General features: G+C 37.6%; 1 protein-coding gene across 1 annotated transcript in view; it reads right to left on the reverse strand.

Moving 5' to 3' along the window:
- LOC120310275 (hornerin-like) overlaps positions 1-20005 on the reverse strand; it is a 95461-nt gene that overhangs the window by 23463 nt on the left and 51993 nt on the right. Inside the window, exons 36-41 of the mRNA XM_039348527.1 lie at positions 18895-18936; positions 18612-18653; positions 15359-15400; positions 9778-9816; positions 6681-6707; positions 4116-4160 (exon numbers count right to left, since the gene is read on the reverse strand). Coding sequence (XP_039204461.1) covers positions 4116-4160; positions 6681-6707; positions 9778-9816; positions 15359-15400; positions 18612-18653; positions 18895-18936 — 237 coding nt within the window. The remainder of the gene's footprint in view (positions 1-4115; positions 4161-6680; positions 6708-9777; positions 9817-15358; positions 15401-18611; positions 18654-18894; positions 18937-20005) is intronic.

Here is a 20005-nt window from a genome sequence, read left to right on the forward strand (position 1 = left end):
CACTGCAATTCAACACTTTATTTCTGGACTGCATTGATCAATCTGCAATTCTAGGAAAGCAGATTCTTATGCACATTTGATCTCTTTACCATCACTTGTTATTTTGACATTTCATTTCCTCTCAGTAGTTATGAGCTCGGTCTTTTCGATGTTCAGAAGAGGCCAAATTTCTCTTCTGATTTCTAAAGTATTTCTTTAATCCTTTTGATCAAATGTTTCAGGACCACTTTGGTTTCCGAAAGGAGAGTTGTAACAAACCTCTATTTTCAAACGGGATAAAGCTGGCAGCAGAATGCTACAAAGTAGTAGAATCCTATAGTCTTCACTGAACGAACATATTACGACTTAAAGTGGTTTAGGGAGTTTATTTTACTTAGTTGCTAATTTGTTATAAATATTTTTGTATTTATCCATTCAATTGTTATTCACCTGGGAAAGACATATGACAGACAAAATAAAAACCTTGAAGAAAATCTTTTATTTATGTAGCTGAACTGAAGGACTGAATAAGCCTAACACTTATTTTATTTATATTATCTATTACCATAGAGCACAGGTCGGCAACCTGCGGCTCCAGAGCCGCATGCGGCTCTTTGAGCCTTCCCCTGTGGCTCCCAGCCTCCTCTGCCATTTGCAGAAAGAGACAGAGACAGAGAGAGGCAATTATGCTTCCCTGCTTCTCTCTCTGTCTCTCTCTCTGTGTGTGTGTGTGTGTGTGTTTGTTTGTTTGTTTGTTGTGTGTGTGTGTGTGTGTGTGTAAAAGAGAGTGCACTCACAGTGTTCTCCAAGGAGCTGAAAAGCTTATTGGGCAGAACTCCTCCCTTTGCTGCATCTCTGCAGGAAGCAGGAAGCAGGAAGGGCAGGAGAGAGCTAGCTAGCCCAGCTATGCTGACTCAGGAATTCTGGGAGTTGAAGTCCATGATCATAAAAGAGCCGAGGTTGCCTGCCCTGAGCTTGTTAGAGACCAGCTTGAAGCCAGCTTGCCAGGTGAGCAGCAGATAGGAGAGAGGGAGAGGGGGGGAGAGAAAGAGAGAGAGAGAGGGAGGGGAGAGAGAGAGAGAGGAAAGAGAGAGTGAGAGAAAGAAAGAGAGTGGGGGAAGAGGACTGACAGACCAAGGGCAGATAGAGAGAGAGGGAGGGAGAGAGAGAGACCCTTTTGACATCTAAAATGAAGATAACACTGCATATATCCTTTTTTACCTGTGTGTGTATGTGTGTGTGTGTGTGTATGTATACACGCACACACACACACACACACACACCCTATAATAAAGGTAAAAAAGGATATATGCAGTGTTATCTTCATTTTAGATATCAAAAGGGTTTTGCGGCTCCCGGTGTTTTGTTTTCAGTGGGAAACGGGTCGAAGTGGCTCTTTGAGTGTTTTGGGTTGCCTACCCCTGCCATAGAGGATATGAGTTATGTTTTTACCTGTCCATACTGGTTGCCACCATATGATCCACTATATCCATCCTGTGGAAGCAAATCCAGTTATTATTTTAAAATATCTAATTGCTGAAATATGATATTCATGTAACAGATTTTTATAGATTTTCCCTGTGTCAGCTTTTTTAGACCAGGAGGAACCTTAGAATGGAGTTGTGTATTTTTATTTAAATTATAAATAAAAAATAAAATCTGTAGGATATATTGAGCAATAGAAAAATGTTGGTTTTTAAGGACACCTTATCATATATACTGAAATGAAGGAAATTAGGCCTGCAGGTTATAAACTTTGCCTTTATTAGGGCTACTGTATCTTGACTAAATAAACCCATAGATCCACTAGACCAGGGGTAGGCAACCCAAAACACTCAAAGACCTACTTGGACCCGTTTCCCACTGAAAACAAAACACCGGGAGCCGCAAAACCCTTTTGATATCTAAAATGAAGATAACACTGCATATATCCTTTTTTACCTTTATTATAGGGTGTGTGTGTGTGTGTATGTATGTGTGTGTGTGTGTGTGTGTGTATACATATATACATACACACACACACACACACACATACATACACACACAGGTAAAAAAGGATATATGCAGTGTTATCTTCATTTTAGATGTCAAAAGGGTCTCTCTCTCTCTCCCTCCCTCTCTCTCTATCTGCCCTTGGTCTGTCAGTCCTCTTCCCCCACTCTCTTTCTTTCTCTCGCTCTCTCTTTTCTCTCTCTCTCTCTCTCCCCCTCCCTCTCTCTCTCTTTCTCTCCCCCCCTCTCTCCCTCTCTCCTATCTGCTGCTCACCTGGCAAGCTGGCTTCAAGCTGGTCTCTAACAAGCTCAGAGCAGGCAACCTCGGCTCTTTTATGATCATGGACTTCAACTCCCAGAATTCCTGAGTCAGCATAGCTGGGCTAGCTAGCTCTCTCCTGCCCTTCCTGCTTCCTGCTTCCTGCAGAGATGCAGCAAAGGGAGGAGTTCTGCCCAATAAGCTTTTCAGCTCCTTGGAGAACACTGTGAGTGCACTCTCTTTTACACACACACACACACACACACACACACACACACACACAACAAACAAACAAACACACACACACACACACACAGAGACAGAGAGAGAAGCAGGGAAGCATAATTGCCTCTCTCTGTCTCTGTCTCTTTCTGCAAATGGCAGAGGAGGCTGGGAGCCACAGGGGAAGGCTCAAAGAGCCGCATGCGGCTCTAGAGCCGCAGGTTGCCGACCTGTGCACTAGACGGAAGCAGAGTTCTATATCTCTTTGCTGCCACCTAATGGTTGTCAAGATTGTTACCCTTCAAAAACCGATCGGCTAGCAATATGACAAAGCATGTAAGTTTAAGACAGATAGGTACCCTGAGCCCTTTTGTAATAGATTACAGAAAGAAAAAAAAATTCTGGAGCCTACAAAAGGAAGAGAAAATTTCTGGAGGCTACAAAAGAAGTGACATTATTTTAATCTTATTTTTGACATCTCTATATTATCATGGTATATATCACATAGTGTCAGGCTCAAGCCCAAAAAAGACACAGCAAAATCCAATTGAGTCCAATTCCTTATTTGCTTACATCTAATGGACAGAATCTTGACAAATTAAAGCTATAACTCTTTACCTTAATAGATATATCTGGAGGGATTACCATGAGCCTCTTCCAACTTGGGACTTTGTGATTTTTTAATGGAATTAAAAATTGTTTTTTTTTTCTCCCCTTCGCTATCAATACAGTACATCTTGACAGAAGAGACCCAAGTTGGAGAGATCTGCATTATGAAGTAGTTCATACTATCCATATTAATTGCTTGCTGCCATAGAAACAATCCTGGGGAGAAAATGATCTTTACTTGCTGTAATGTATTAATGGCAAACTACTCTCTGCACTACTTTTTCTTTTCAATAAAGAGAAAATAAGCACAACTAGGGGCATTCATAGGGAATTAAAAGAAAAAAGGAAAGATGGCAGCAGTTATACTTGGAAGGTTTAGTGGTAAAAGGAAATGACGCCTCCAAAAAAAACCACACTGGCTAAACAACATCAAAGCCAACACCAGCCAAAGCATAAATCAACCAAAAGAAGCTCTACAAGAGCAGAAAATGTGGAGTGAGATGGTTCATAGAATTGTCAAGAATTGGACACAGCTGAACAGATAGCATTTGTCATCATTATTACTTGCATTAAACATATACTGCTATGATACATATTGGGAATGCACTACAGGTAGTCTTTGGCTTATGACCAGTCACTTAACAACCATTTGAAGTTATGACAGACCCCCACAAAACTATTTATGGCCCAATGTTAAAGTTACGATTAACATACACCTCTATGGTCAGATGATTACATTTTGGGAGGTTGGCAATCAGCTCACCTTTATGGACATTTGCAGTGTCCGCTGGTCACATGACCACAATTTTCAGTGTTTGTTACTGATTTCTGGTTTGGTTTTTTTTCAGTTTCCTAGTCAAAAAAATCCCATTGGGTAAAATGGATTTGCTTAACAACCACTGTATTTACTTAATGACCATGTTTGCTAACAATCAATGCAAAAATCCGGTCCAGTCATTTGGTGACAGACTTAAACAATCGCAATGACTTACTACCATGATTCTTAGTTCAAGTTATGGTCATAAATTGAGGACTAGCTGTATGTAATATTTTACCTGTTCAGATTGACTGCTGCCTCCATGTGATCCAACTTGTTCATCCTGAAGAAAATAATAATTCCTTCAAAAAGATGTTAAAATAATACGCCGCCTTAAAACGTTTTAGATCTTAGCATTCCATAAGAATCTCTTATTTTAAACTATTTTCACTATGGTTTTTAAAAAACCTAGGAACAGAGGTGATATGGAGCTCTTTCTATACAATCTATAGAACATTAACGTATAATATATGCTTACTCTCTTAGTAGGTTTTATTTGCTTCTCCAAGTCTCAAATCATTCTATATACATATACCTCACATATACTAATTTTGTTTGCACACAACTTGAATTCTTCTGAACCATAGATTTTAAAGCAATAGTAGGAAAGGGTTTCAAACAAAGGTTTCCCACAGCACTGAATAAAAGCAACAACCCACAATTGCTTTCTATAGGGTGTCATTAGTACTGGTAGTTTCTATTTAGTAAAGAAAAATCTAGTTTCATTACTTCCTGTTCAGTAGAGCTAGAAAGTTCAGTGATTAATTGCTCCTTAATTAATCATCTGTCTCCTTTCCTTTCTTTTATTGCCAAAAGAGTGCTACTTTGGTGTAAACGAAAAAAAAGAGGGGGGAAATGGGAATCTTGTAGTACATTAACCTCTATCCATTTGGAAGGTATACTTGACTAATTCAGATATATTCACAATAAAAAGTCACCCTAACTTCACTACAAATATACATACAAATTTTTAACCAAGCTCCGATTTAATTATTGGATATGTAGATAGGTTCTACAAAGAAGCAGAATTTGGGTATCAATATTTTGTTTTAATAGCATTTTAAATTTAAGATCTTTATTTATTGTTTTAAAGTTTTCGAACGTATTTTAATCAACGTCTGTTAGCCACTTAGATTCGCCTTTGGTGAGATGGGCAGCGTGTAAGTTTAATAAATAAATAAATATTTTGTAAAACCTGCTATACAGCATTATTATCAGATTAGTTTTATCCAAATCTATTAGTGATATATTAGTGATTTGCAAGACTGTGTTGGCAAGCAGACTTGGGCCTCTGTGATTTAATCAGCTTGAGACTGAACTGAAACATGCTGTTTACATCAAGCTGCCCATAAAACATTATTTGCCAATTATTCCCATATCTATTGGGAGCAATTTCTTTTATCTTATGCTAGCAGTTCTCCTTTCATTCAAAAGGAACATCAAGTTTTTCTTTCTTTTTCACAAGGCTTCCTCAACCTAAGTAAAAATAAACAAGATGGGCTACATGTGGATAATTATGTTGTTTTCTTAACAACCATTCAAAAGTCTTTATTTTTTATTTTTTTAAATCTTCCTAGTCTAGTTCTCAGCCCTGGGGACTGCTTTCTCCCATCCTAGTACTAACAAGGTTCAATCCTGTTCAGCTTTTTAAGGTTATTAAGGTGCTACCAACCTATGGTGACTTCTATCTGCCAGCAGTTAGGTGCAGATTCTCCTCACTGTGTAGCGGTTATTTGATTCCTTAATATTCTGTCCCAAGAAAATTGCAAGCAAATCAAAAGGAGCATTTTATTTATTTATTTATTTAGAGTGATGTCGTGGCCTAGTTGTAAAGACCCTCGCCTCCCATTCAGAAGGTTGGAAGTTCAACCCTAGGTGGAAGTAGATGTTTCTCTTTCAGGAAACAAAGAAAAAATATCTGCTGTGCACTCTACATGGGCATTAGGAAGGGCATCTGGCCAATAAATACTCAGCCTCATCCAATCGCCCTGATTCCAGCCCAAATATGGACTACAGGGTTGTAAACAGGGAATTGTATTTATGTATTTATTAAATTTATATGCCGCCCAAATTTCTATACAATGTGATATTTGGTTTGCTCTATTCTTTCTTAGAAAATTTAATACTTTAAAAACTTTTTCTAGTTTTATATTTTTTTTTAAAAAAAATCTACTTTAAAAACAATACAGCCATCACTTTTTTTCTCATGATAAATTATGAGAAAATGGAAGTTCAGTTTTGTAAATCTCACTTTGGAGAGATTTACAGTGCCATGTCAAGTTGGACAATTCCTAAAGTAACATGGATGAAACTGGGTCATTTCCAAGATTTGAGATCACCCCTCAAAATGGATTTGGGTGACTGTTTAGGTTCTGCTAGTGCTGTCACTTGTCAGAAATAGTTCAGATGAGAGATTATTAAAGGATCCAGGTCCACCTTCTCAGATTTACAACTGGGTAATGAAAACTTTTGAGAATAGTAAAAACAAAAATATATATTAATTGTCTCTTGCAAGCAAAATTAGTATAAAATTATATCTTGTGAAAGATTCCATGATCACTCCCAAGTCATCCTCTGACCAAGTTGATTTTTATAGGTATATTATATAGTAGATTAGATATTCATTCAAAATTTATTGTTTGCTTGCTTGTATGTACATTGGCTTGCAAAGGGATTTGTTTAAAAAAAAGCAAACAAGTGACATCTGGTAGGCAAAAGTGAACACATGACATAAGGCATTTTGTTGTCAATTGTGACAGTGCTATTGAGACAGTAAGGAGCGGCATGAAAAATAAATAATTACCTGTGCACTAGGATATATACATTGACTCTGTAAAAATGCAAACGATTAGTTTCACCTTTGGTATAAGAAGTCAAACACTGTGTAATGTTGTATTATAAAATGTCTGTTCTTAATGTCTGTTTTATGCTAATCTAACTAGTACCATTTTAGGGACTGGAATTAAACCAGGTTGAACAAGTTATTTCATCCTGCAGGGATTTAATAGGAAATAAAAGATAATAGTAGGATTACTATTAGAAATAGATGAGATAGATAGATAGATAGATAGATAGATAGATAGATAGATAGATAGATAGATAGATAGAAACAGACATTCAGAGGGAAATAATCCACCAACTGTTTTTCTCTAGTGCTGGCTTGACTGAATTGGAAACTATGAAAAACACAAGAAAGTACTCCTTCTATAGCAGGAAACCTCTAATAATAACTACAACAGACCTAAAATTGTGCTTTGAAGTCTGCAGTTGGCAGGCTGCTTCAGCAATTAAATTTTGTACAAAGGTTCTGCAATCTAATTTTTATGGACTTCAGAATCTTTTTCTAAGATCCTATTGTCAACATTCAGGAATACATTTGCAGAATTGCAGACTTTCATGGTTTTATTAAAATAAGAGTTAGCAAAGATGCTTTTCACCTCTTTATTCAATGTACATTTTTTGCTTTTAATATCCAACCCCACCCTCAGAAATGAGTAAATCAAACATTTTGGACCTGTGCTCTCTGGAAATGTGACTACATTCCTCAGCAACTCTCGATGCCAATGTGAAAAAATGCAGCCCCCCATTAAACAAAAATGTTTTGCTACCTTTATTGATAAAAGTATTATTTATTGATAAAATTTTCTCAAAATGTTAGACAGCCCACGAGGAAAAACAAATCAAATTCAAGAGCTGGCAAAAATATTAATTCCCTGAAAAGTGAGGAACCAAATACTGTAATACTTTCAAAATATTTCAATTGTGCTAAAAAAAAGAAAAATGCATAGGACTAATCAGAATTTTAGTGAGGAATTAGCATTTGCGCAGCTGTAAAAGTTTTTCCATAATAGCTAAAGAAAGCTTGAAGCTTGATTCCAATGTCAATACATTTAAACAGAATGCTTCAATTTCCACATAAAATGAAACCTTCTCTCAGGAACTAATTGCAGGGAGTGGGTATCCATTATTTCTGATTGTCTATTAAATTGGAAAGAATGTCATTTGCAGTAACGTTATTATGTAAGCGATCCAAGTTATATTACTTGCACCAATCTTGTCATTTGGGTAATGACATTGTTATACAAATGACATAAAACAATGTAAATACAACGGTAACCAAAATCTGTTGCATACAATTCCCCTAAATTGAAGGGTAGCATCAAAATCAACTGTAGCCTCCGAATTAAACCTCTTCCATTTTTTTTCCAAATATACATTATCAAGTAACTAGACTGGCGGCTAAAACCTATAAGGAACGGTTGCTGAAATTGGGTATGTCTAGTTGAATGAAGAGAAGGACGAGGGGTGACATGATATCTCAGGGGCTGCCACAAAGAAGAGGGCGTCAAGCTATTCTCCAAAGCACATGAAGGCAGGACAAGAAGCAATGGATGGAAACTCATCAAAGAGAGAAGCAACTTAGAACTGAGGAGAAATTTTCTGACAGAACAATTAATCAGTGGAACAACTTGCCTCCAGAGGTTGTGACTGCTCTAACAGTGTAAGTTTTAAAGAAGAGATTGGACAACCATTTGTCTGAAATGGTATAGGGTTTCCTGCCTGAGCAGGGGGTTGGACTAGATGACCTCCAAGGTCCCTTCCAACATTATTATTATTAACAATAACAATAGTTTATTTATTTATTTGAGAGAGAAATTCTCTGTATTAAACTCTTAAGGGAGATGTTCAGTCTTGGCAATATCAAATAAAAGACATTGTGGAGATATTCTTTATTTCTTTATGCAACTGTGGGAGTTTTTTTCTGCTTAAAAACCATAAAGAAATGTTGGGAAAACATGGTAGAATTACATAGGAAAGACAGGATCCCAATAAATTCTATGAATGAGATAGGAAAAATCACAATAAAAGGTTGTCCTGAAGGATCCAGAGAGAGCCCACAGACAATTGGCTGATCTGTTGAAAGAAGTGTAAAACATTCCTGTTCATTCTCATGTTATACAGGTTGCCCTTGATTTAGGACACATTTGGGACCAGAATATCCATTGCTAAGCAAAGTGGTTGTTAAATGAGTCATGTCCTATTTTGCAAACTTTTTTTGCTACAATTATTAAGCAAATCACTGCAGTTGTTAAGTGAATTGTGCAGTCACTAAGCAAACCTAGGTTCCCCATTGACTTGTTAGAAACCAGTTGGGAAGGCTACAAATATGGTGATCGCGACCTTTGGATGCCCCAACTGCCATAAATACACGCTGATTGTCAAGCATTTTGATCACATGACTATAGGAATGCTGTAACAGTTGTGAGAGAAGCAATTGTAAGTCATTTTTTCAGCACCATTGTAACTTTGAGCAGTTGCTAAATGAAAGGACTATCTGTATAAGATTAAAACCCAGAAATAAGTTTACCTCCTCATATGCATTTTCAATAAATGATCCATCCTATAAGGAGATCATAAATCACCTTTTTAGTGTAGAATTGTATAAGATTGTGAAGAACTTCTTAAAAATAAGGCTCCATGTTTTTTTTAATGAGTTCAGTCATAGAGAAGTATATATTTATGTGCATTGAATGCATTCAACAAGGGCACTTCCAGATCTCTTTCACTGCTTTTGGGATGATACATCTGTATTTATCCATGGATTCAGAATATTTTAAGTCCAAACTGTGTATATTTTCAACATCTCATTTTTAAAAACTCTGTATAAAAATAACGCCTAAATAACAATACTATATAGATGTGAATCCTGGATATATCTGCTAAAATGTTACTAAATTGAAAAGAACATGCTTTGAGTTACAAGTTCAAAAACTTTAAATATTGCTATCTGGTTTTGTCTAACTATAAAAAATTTCTTACATCACATGGTTGGCAATTTCTACCAACCCAGAATTTGTAAGAGATCATCCCATCAAAACTAATGAAAAGAAAACCCTTACCTGTGGATGATTGTTTCTATCATCCGAAAAGGTTCTATCCTGTAAAAGGTCAATGTAAATTACTTCACTACAAATAAGGAAATCTCAAAGAAAATAAATATATTTCCATAGGGAGAAGACACCTTCCACTAGAAAAATGAGTATATGATATACATTTATAAATGAGTTAGATCTTTTCCCTTTCTTTGACCTGATGGGAAGTGTTTTGAGGCCCAGATAATGCCAAAATATCAGAATTGTAAGGAAGAGGGAACAACCAATCTCTTTGAGTTCATACAAAATCCCTTTTTTTTGGTTTCTTGGCATGTCTGCTCTATTTCAATCTTTTTGCGACTGGAAAGTGTGATTGTTGTTGCTTTTATTAAATCTTTACTTTCTCTCCCACATTTCACTGTCCAAGGGAAAGAAGGAACAGCTAGATATGGTTAGCAAGTGGACCTGTCAAAAAACAGCTCTTTGAGCTTCTTCTGTTTCATTCATTGCCACTCCATACTTCCTTTCTTGCTTCCCAAGGCCTTTTATACATTCAAAAGAATTGTGGACAGTCAGCTGTTTGTGTTAAGAAGATAAATAGGTACCACCTTAAGATGGGAAGAGGAAGGTTCTTGTATGGAGTAAATACTGTTTCAGTTTCCCATCCCACAGTTCAGAAGATCTTCGCCACTCATCCTCTCATCCTCTCTAACCATTGCATAAACATGCCCCATATTTTTTTCTAATTCCACATCCTTACAACCTTCTCTTCGTGTTAACTCAGGCATACAACAGAGACAACTAAACATCACCTTTGGCTGCACCAGTTTTAAAGTAAAATTTATCTCTTCTTCCAAAATAATTTTGGCCATGGACGCAATCTATCCTGATTCATTGAAAGTGTAAGCTGCTGATATAGTTAAGGGACGCTATTTGCCCAGCTCCTTTTGGCCACTCTAGGCTATTCTGTTTGTTGGGAACCACTCTATTGCCATTTTGCCCAGACTGCAGGAAAAAACAATGACGGCAGAAGCAAAGGCTCAAATAGTGACCAGTGCTTTTTTGAAGGGCTTCTCGGATCCAAATGCGGGGTCTTTATAAACATGGATTTAATGTTCTTTTGAAAGAGTGCTAACTTGCTTTCAAATATTGGTTTAGTGCTCTTTTGGAAGACCTCTGTTGAAAGATCTTAACTCTACCTTCTGCTCCATAGAAGATAGATTTAAGCTAGGAAACAGAACTAGGTTTTTCCAATTGTTTTTTGCTGGTTTGTCAACACAAAGGCACAATATAGTTTTCCACAGCTTTTCCAACAAGGGATTTCACATGACCATTCTTTCCACTGTTTACTTTGGTTGGACAGCACCATTTCTCTTTCCCTACTATACTCCTCTTCAATGGCCATTCACAGGCTACTTCTAGGTGCTTCTGTCTACCAGGAGTTGCTATCTTGCTGCCTGCTTCTATTTCCTTGCATCACTAAGCAAGATCAAAGCTCACTGCCAGAGCTTCACCATAATCCGGAAATAAATCTCCCGAGAACTCAAACCTGCGCTCTAACAAATAATCAAGGACAAGTGTGAATAGATAAATTGCTTTTATTGAAGACACCAGAATAGTTTTAATAACAAAGATCAATTAACAGCAGGGTCTAAAAATCAGATTATAGTTATAACAAAGTCAGTGCTTGAATATCATGTCTCTTTTTCCCTACACCTATGTAGTAGTGGACTTCTTGCCATTCATTTCTCAGCCTTAGATGTATAAAACACCTGCACTTTGCTTTCGGCTCTGCCAACTTCAACCTTCACATCATTTCCCTTTTCCACACATTTTCCCTGTTTTCCCTTTTCTCTATTGCCTGGGATCTGCAGTTGCTAACTATTTCTCTCTTCTTCTCATGTCAGATCGGATTGTTTTCCTCCCTCTGTTTCCATCTATTTATCATGTGGAGCAGACAAAATGTCCCCACCTTAAGGGGCAGTTATTATTATTATTTATTTATTTATTAAATTTATATGCCCTTTCTTCCTCTTGCCTGGGGAACATCCTGGCAAACTAGTTCTCAATATGTTTGTCATCATTTCTCCAACATCCAGAACTATCCCCTGCTAAATCTTTGGGGTGGGTATTGTCGGTCTCCTTGTTACTGATACAACTGCTTCCCTCCCTTTCCCAGGTCAGTTTCCTTTACAGAGAAGGAATAGAGCTGAAGTGCACAAGGAGCAAAGGGGGCACTTTTGACCCAGGAAGGAATGGCAAAAGACCAGGTATATTTTTTTTAGTGTAGATGGAAGCTGCACACAAAAAGTAATGGGACTGATCTATGTTAAGTGCTGCAAACAGTCCAATAAACTTGGCATATAGCTTCTTGGACAGTTGCATTGAAGACTGGAACCTAGTAGAAAGCCAGATGTATCCTACAATAATAGAATGGTCTTCCTTTTGGTGATGGGTAGCAGGGCGCACAGGAAGTTGATCCTTGAAGAGTCACAGCGTATCTTGCAGTTTATGGTTAAGATGGAATAGGTGGGAGTCAGGAAGTATTAAGCAGCAGATGCAAGCAGTATCATAAACAGTCTGAAATTGAGACAGTTGAGTAGAGGCATAAATTAATTCAGCCACAGCTAAACCTCAGGCCAGGTTTTGAGTTGGTCATTTATGTATCAAAGGAAGTGTTGTTCAGTGTGACATTTGTCTTTTCCATTCCTCTGTCGGATTGTAGATGATGAAAAGAAGACAGGTGGAACATTACATGCAATTGTCGATATAGTGCTGATAAAAATGTTCTGTGAATTGAGCGGCCTTTGTCCAAAATAAAATGATCAGTCAATCTGTGGTTCTAAAAAAAGAAAAAACAACAACCCCCCAGTTAATTAACAGATAGGCATTCTCAGAAATGTATGGAAGGCCACAAAAGGAGATGAAAAGAGCCATTTTAGAGAAATGGTCCAGTAGTACTAGAATGGCACCCAAGCAAACAACATGTGGTAGTGAGTAATAAAGTCCAAACAAACTGTGCTGTTAGTCCTTGTAGCAATGGGAGAGTGCAGTAATTGAGCTGGCTAGATAGTATGAAGCTTTGTACAGTGATAAAAATGTCAGCTTTCAAGTCTGTTGTAATTTGAAGCCACCAGAAACCAGGGAATAAGAAGTGAAATCCAGTTTGGCAAAAAAAAAAATGTTCTTCAGTACTTGTAAAAGTTTAGAGACGAGAGGAATCGGGTTATGATCCCTAATAGTTAACAGACTTCAGGAGCCCATAATAATGGACTGCAAGGAGGGATTCACCCTTTGTAACAAACAAACAAACAAAAAAATAACAGCATTTGCATGAAAGGTAGATGTTTCTGTTTTTAATTTTTTTTTCCATTAGACAATCAGGAATAAATTTTATTCCTTTATTATTAAATAAAGGAATAAATTTTATATTACATATGGGAGGAGGCAGAGACTGTACTTCCCCCTTCCAAAATACATCTGCATACTTGGTATGTATGAAAGGAAGAAGTTGAAGGGGATGGGTTTGAGGCACTGTGGATGATGAGTCTTGCATGCCTGCCTGGAGGTCAAATGTCATGTAGTCTTGATTCCGATGAATGTAGGGCTTGAACGCCTGAAGCCAGTCCATTGCTAAGACAACTGAAAATGTAATGGAGAAGCCAGATAGAGGAACTATGGTGGTTTTTTATGGTTCTGGGTTCTAAGAGAGGATCCATTTAGTCTGAAATCTGCTCAGAGCATGAAAGCCTGCCGTTCGTGATTTTGGTCCTCTTGGAAGGGTTGACAGGCTGAGTGAGCAAAGGGTATTTGTGTGTAACTGACGATTTTATGAATTTTGCCTGTGGAGCAAAAATGCAGTAAGACCGGCAGTTAAATTGCGTAGACAGTCTGGATCAGAAGAACGACAGGAATGACTAGATGATGATCCATAGCACCACTCATCTGTGCTCTACTTCATTTTTGGATGTCCCTGGTCTTTTGAGGTCCAGTTGTATTCATTTTCCAACAAACCAGATCTAAAAAGTTCAGGAAACTTTTTGTAAAGTACCTCTCTTTCCCATAAGAATAATATTTTGTTGATGTCTTAGAAGGAAGAGTTGAGAAGGATATTCCCATGTAAAGTAGTCAAATTCTTTACAGTATAAACATAGACTTTATGGGCATGAACAGTTCTTTTCTCATGCAGTGCGAACACTGTACAACCCAACTCCAGAGGTTCAAAATCCAAAGTGTCCAATGAGCTGACGGAGAAGAATAGAAGAAAAGATAATAGTGGTGATCCATCCATTCTCTGTCACAGTTCCTCAGGCCTTCCATCAATCCCTAAGCATAGTTGGATTAATATAGACAATGTCTTTGTAATCCTCTATTTTGCCTGATAGCACCTCATTCAATTGGTCATTGGCATCCTTTATTTCTACTGGCATCCTGAGCTGCCAACTGGAAATCAGCAACATATTTTCAGATGGAATGGTTTCCTTGTTTGGAGAAGACATTTTGATTCACCTTCCAATTATAAATCCTGAGAGCAATTTGCGAAATAATCCTTAGGTCTTAAAGAGGTATATAAATCATACTGAACAAGAAAGGCAGAATATTTGCCAAGATCTCTGTTGTTGTGTGTCAGGTTTTTGACTTGTTTTTACAATTGCTGGATCTTGGGTAGAGGCACACGAGAGTCCAAAAACAGCAATTCTGCTTGTTCAATCTGAGTCAACACATAATTCTGATATTGGAATAAAACGTCGGCAACCAATTTACCATCAGTAGACCTGCAAGAAGGTTGATAGCCATGGTTTTAATCTTGAAATCTTAAATGAATTTTCTTCTTCCACGGGACTCGGAATAGGAATAGCTTGTTTTGCTCTTAGAGCTTCACCTTGTGCACAGAAATAAGTCTCTTTCTAGGAACTCAAACCTGCTCTCTGGAGCTAGCAGCAAGGAATTAAGGACAAGGTCAGATAGATAAGTTGCTTTAATTGTAGATTCAAAGAAGGTCAGACAACAAAGAAGATCAGCTACTGCGGGATCTAGGAAGCAAGCTGTCAAAGCAAGAATATTCAATTTATATTTATATCAAACCATTATATTAAAACACTACCTCTTTTGCCCACCCTTATGTGATAACAGACCTTGTGCATTTCGCAGCATTGGGTGTGGAACGCTGCCTAAAAAGGGTTTTGATAAGGGACTTATCTGGTCTCAGGTTCCTTTAATTTTCCCAGTCTCAGCCCACCCAGACTGGGGGCAGCATAACCCTTCAATGTGGCATTTCAAGCACTTGTCTGACCTCATCCACCCTTGCCCACATTAGTGGAAGGGTTTCTGATCATTCTCCTACTAGCAGAAGGCAAGGCTTTGTGGATACAGGAAAGAAACTGGGAAAAATCTATCTATCAGTGATAGATCAGTCTATCTATCACTAGCAGTTGCTAGTGCTGTTATTAGGGCAAAATAGAGGTCATCAATAGATTTTTTGTTGGCTCAAGAACTGATGAATAGCACTTTCACCTGGCAACCTGATTAGGCTCCTAAGTACCCCAATTCTAGCAACTATGGTATTTCACAACATGGACTTTAAACAGACTGAAGCTGATATTATTACCTGGTTTTTGCTGTACATTTGTTCTGAATTAAAGGGTTCATTCTGAAATAAAGATAGCAGTTAAAGATGTTTTGTCATGTTGTTACAAACTTTTGTGAGAAATTGAAACCCAGGGACTAGATTTCAAAATAACAAAAAGACTAGTTGATGCAGCTTATAATTCCAGAATACTTGCCAGATCTTACATAAACGTCTTATAATCATGAATGTTTGGGGGGAAAAAAGAAGTGTTACGCTTGTTTCTTAAATGTGAGTTTAATCTCTTCACAAAAAGCACTAAACTTGTTCCTTTTATTTATTTACCAATTATATTTGACACCCATTTGACACAAGGAGACTTTGGATGGTTTACAATAAAAAAATCAACTATGACAAACTAAATATAAAAAAACCAGTTTAAACCATTAAACATAAGAGAGAGAGGGAGTTAATTAAAATGTTATATGCAATGCACCCAATGTGTAGACTCTGCTGCCAGGGGATACCCAGGCCTAACGGGAAAAAAAAAACACTTCACATTTTGAGTGCTTTCTGAAAAGCCATTAGGGTTGGGGCTAACCTCACCTTAAGGCAGAAAAGACCTGACTCTAGGGTCCTGTCAGAGGGAACTCCTCCTGGCCTCTCCTGTTGGGTCTCTTTGAAATCCATGTTTAAATAAACCCCAACTCTAAGACTCTCCTGAGATAATATTAATCCAGCACTGCATGGAAGACCTATAGAATCCAGGAAAGAGACCCAGTTTCTTCCAGTTGCCATATTGGTGGTTCAGTCCCAGTTGGATGCATAACAAGTTTTCTGTTGCTTCTGCTGGCAAGGGCATACTTTTTAATGACTTTGGTGTGAGGGGCAGCACAATGTTGCTTTTGCTGATACCAGTGTGTCATGGTGATGACTATTACCCATGTATAAAATTATTATGCTATTACATATGGACCATTCACCCATGTACAGTGCTTCTTGACTGTCCACCACCTTCATCCAAGTATTGTTGGCCTCTTTTGGGTCTTGCTGGATTCCTTAGGCTTAGACACTCACTATCTTGCAGGATTAGTATAGGATGGAGCTCATTTATTATAATTACCATTTGCTTCCTCCTGCTCTTTCAGGGTCACATATGCAGTGGAAGGATTGCATTGATCAATCAATGCAAGTTCCCTCCCACTTCATTCTGTATTCCACTTCCATAACTGCAATCTGTCAGCTGGGCTGTTTTTTTGACTCAGGTTTATCTCTTTTTCTGAAGCATATTAGAGTCATGCTTAGAAATAGCTGCAAGGACAATGCTAGCCTTTTACTGCAGTAGAACAAGACTCACTAGTAAGGGCAGTACATTTTAAGCTGGCATATATTTTCTTGCCAGCTGAATAATTGATAGACAACATGAATGTGGCCAGGGCTTCCTGGAAAAGCCTTTTGATGCCATTTATAGCGCATTCCTAATCTATTTATTATTTCATGCTTCTGTAAAATGTCCCTCAAAACTTACTATGTGAGATTTATATTGCCCACCTTTATCTTTAATATCATATTTCACAAACCTGAATGTTCCTATTATAAACAAGGCACAAATACTGTTGAACATTTGTGGGAAAGTTCTGTTTCTTTACGTTTATACATTTTATTGGTTTATCAAAATATAAAATACAAAACATACGAAGAAAAATAAAGATAATGGAAAAATAAGGAGGGAAAAGGGGAAGAGAAAAAAGTGCAGGGCAGAGGGAAAAAGAAAAAAAAGGCATTGATTTCCAAATTCCTTTACTGCAGTAGAATGTGGCATAGCTTAAGGTCTCAACTTTTTACTTTTATACAATAATATATACTAGCAGAAAATGTCTATTTCAAGCAATCCCAAGTTTAAGTCATGGACATAATTAAGTCTTTTGAGGTTAGAATATTTTGAGACTGTAACATTTTGTAAATCCTGAATATATAGGCATGGTTGTTTTGGTTGGAAAAGTCATAATTTGATTTTTTTTTCCTGACAAAAATTCAAAAAGTATTTCTTTCATTTGTTATTACCACGGGGCATGCATAGTTCCCCGCTATGGAAAACAGTTGTTGTGTGTACTGAATTTATGGGAGTTCTGTGATGCTGGAAAGGAACTTGAAGTTCAAATCAAAAGTAAGAAAAATAATTTTGGTCAGAGCTTTTTCAGTTATGTTGCTCTGGTAAGAGCCTAAACCTGCTGAAAAGCAAAAGTACATTTTATTCTTCCTTTCATTTAATGCCTTGGGAAACTATAAACATCTAATCGGTAAGTATTGACTATTATACAAAGAGATTAATCACTAGGAGCTCAAGCACCAGTTATTGAGATATAGCAACCGACTGTGAAAATGCAGTTTCTGATGTGACATTATTGATCAAGCCTTCTTTGGGAGATAAAACATGTACTAATGTTACTTTTACCCCAGCATGGAAGTCAGTCAGCAGGTTAAAAATGTCAACAGAGTTCTTCTAGATGGCATTACCTATGCCAGTGGTGGTGAACCTATGGCACAGGTGGCAGAGGTGGCACTCAGAGCCCTCTCTGTGGGCACATGTGCCGTTGCCCCAGCCTTGCCTCCCCCGTGACCCCTTCCTCACCAGCAGCCCCCCTGGAGGAGAGTCGCCCCCAAGCGTGGCCCACACAGAGCAGCACAGCCAAGGACATGACAGCCAGGCAGCGTAGACAAGACTCTGCCCTCACACTCCATCGCGCACAGTTGATGCTGCGTGGTGCGGGCAGAGGGAGTGGCCACCATGGCACTGCTGGGTTGCCTGGGTGATCTGTGGGCCTTGGAGGGATGGGGGCAGGGCAGGGGGTGGAGCTGGGACGGAGCCAGTTTTTGGGCACTTAGTCTCTAAAAGGTTCGCCATCACTGACCTATGCCATTTATTTTGTAGTATTAAAAATGTAGCCAATGATTATCTTTTCTGAATGATTTTTTTTAACTTTCCAGTTTAGCTTGGAAACTCTAGCATTCCCACTGTAGTTACATATCAGACCTGATGCTCCTTAGTTTCTGAACCCAGACACGAATCAATTAGATGATGTTAATTGAAAGCATAAGTAGCAACCAGAACTGGGATAAGTAAATAAATGTGTTTGCTTATTGTCAGAAATAATGCCTTTTCCTCTTAAGGGTTGACAAAGAGATCTTTATAACTGAGATCAAAAGAGCTTAAAGTAAAACAAAACGAAACAAAACACCCCTCAAGTTCACAAAGCAGAGTGAATCAGAACTTATAGTGGTGAGAAGCACATACCCTTTTTTCTCGAATCTTATTGATCAATGTCTTAAGTATATTCTGTTGGAAAGAAAACACAAGCCATAAACCAGATTAGGTTGATGTACAAGCCCGTCCCACTTTTAACTGATTTGAAGAAAATCTCCATTTGGTTAGACGAGGGGGCTTGGCTCTTTTATGACTTGTGGACTTCAACTCCCAGAATTCCTGAGCCAGCCATGCTCAGGAATTCTGGGAGTTGAAGTCCACAAGTCATAAAAGAGCCAAGCTTCCCCACCCCTGGGTTAGACAGTATACTTACTGGAGCTGATGCAGCCCTCTTGCGTCTACAGTTTCTTGGGTTCTGTTAAAATAAAAATATTATAAAAATGAAATGAAATAAAACCAACAATCTTCTGTGTTCTAAATTATGCTTGTACAAAGTCAGTCAGATCTATGCAGCTTGATCATCAAAACATCTGAACTAACTTTTCGCACTTGGCCAATTTTCTCTGAAAGACTACAGAAAAATGTAAGTAGAAGGTACTTTTAAACTATGGTCACTGCATCAGAATAGGCACTACTATAGCATGGTGAGTTTACAATATCTTGCATTACAGTTGCTGGAATTTCAAAAAAGCAAATCTATAAATAATCCACTTAGAATATTGTAACCTGAATAAGAATTCTAGGAAATCCACTCAGCCACTAGATGGCAGCACAAATGTACAAGAAACAGTTGTATACAAAGTTTTGCAGCCTTAATTTGAAAGGTTTAGAATTGATTCCATTTAAAAATCTTGCTACTCATTTATCAGAAAAGGCTGAACAGTAGTGCCATTCATAAATTAAGAAAAGCAGGGGCTCAAAATAAGTGTAAAAGCTATTGCAGGAAAATCCAAGTCAGCCAATGTCTACTGTTCTGCCCAGACCAGAACATCTACAAGTTTGGGGGGAAATCCTTCCTCAAAGAAAATTAAAAACCCGCAGAAAGGATACTATTTAAAAACAACAGCAAAAAGAAGGTTAAATATTTTATTCCATTGTAATTGTTTTTTTTTCTTCAGAAAGGATTTTCCCAAAATGCATAGAAATAAAAACAAATTCATAATGAAACACAGAAATCTTTTTTTTTTTTCCCTTGCAGAGCTTTCTTACGTTAGCCAAGTTTTGATCAGTTGAAGGAATAAATGAAAGCTTTGGAGATCAAATCTAAGAAACAATGAACTGTTTTGCAGCCACAATAAGTGGATTGATATGAGGTATGACTGCTGTCATTAGAATTATCTTTAAATGTATATAAAAAATAAGAGGAAGAAAAAAGTATTTATTTTCCAGTATTGCCAGTTATAGAGACTATTAAGAGATTTGAAATATTATTATAATCAACAATCATGATTGCTAAGGTAATAAAAGTGATCTAAATATACATT

The sequence above is a fragment of the Crotalus tigris genome, unplaced genomic scaffold (genome assembly GCF_016545835.1).
Source record: "Crotalus tigris isolate CLP2741 ecotype Arizona unplaced genomic scaffold, ASM1654583v1 scf7180000018155.2402879, whole genome shotgun sequence".
NCBI lineage: Eukaryota > Metazoa > Chordata > Lepidosauria > Squamata > Viperidae > Crotalus > Crotalus tigris.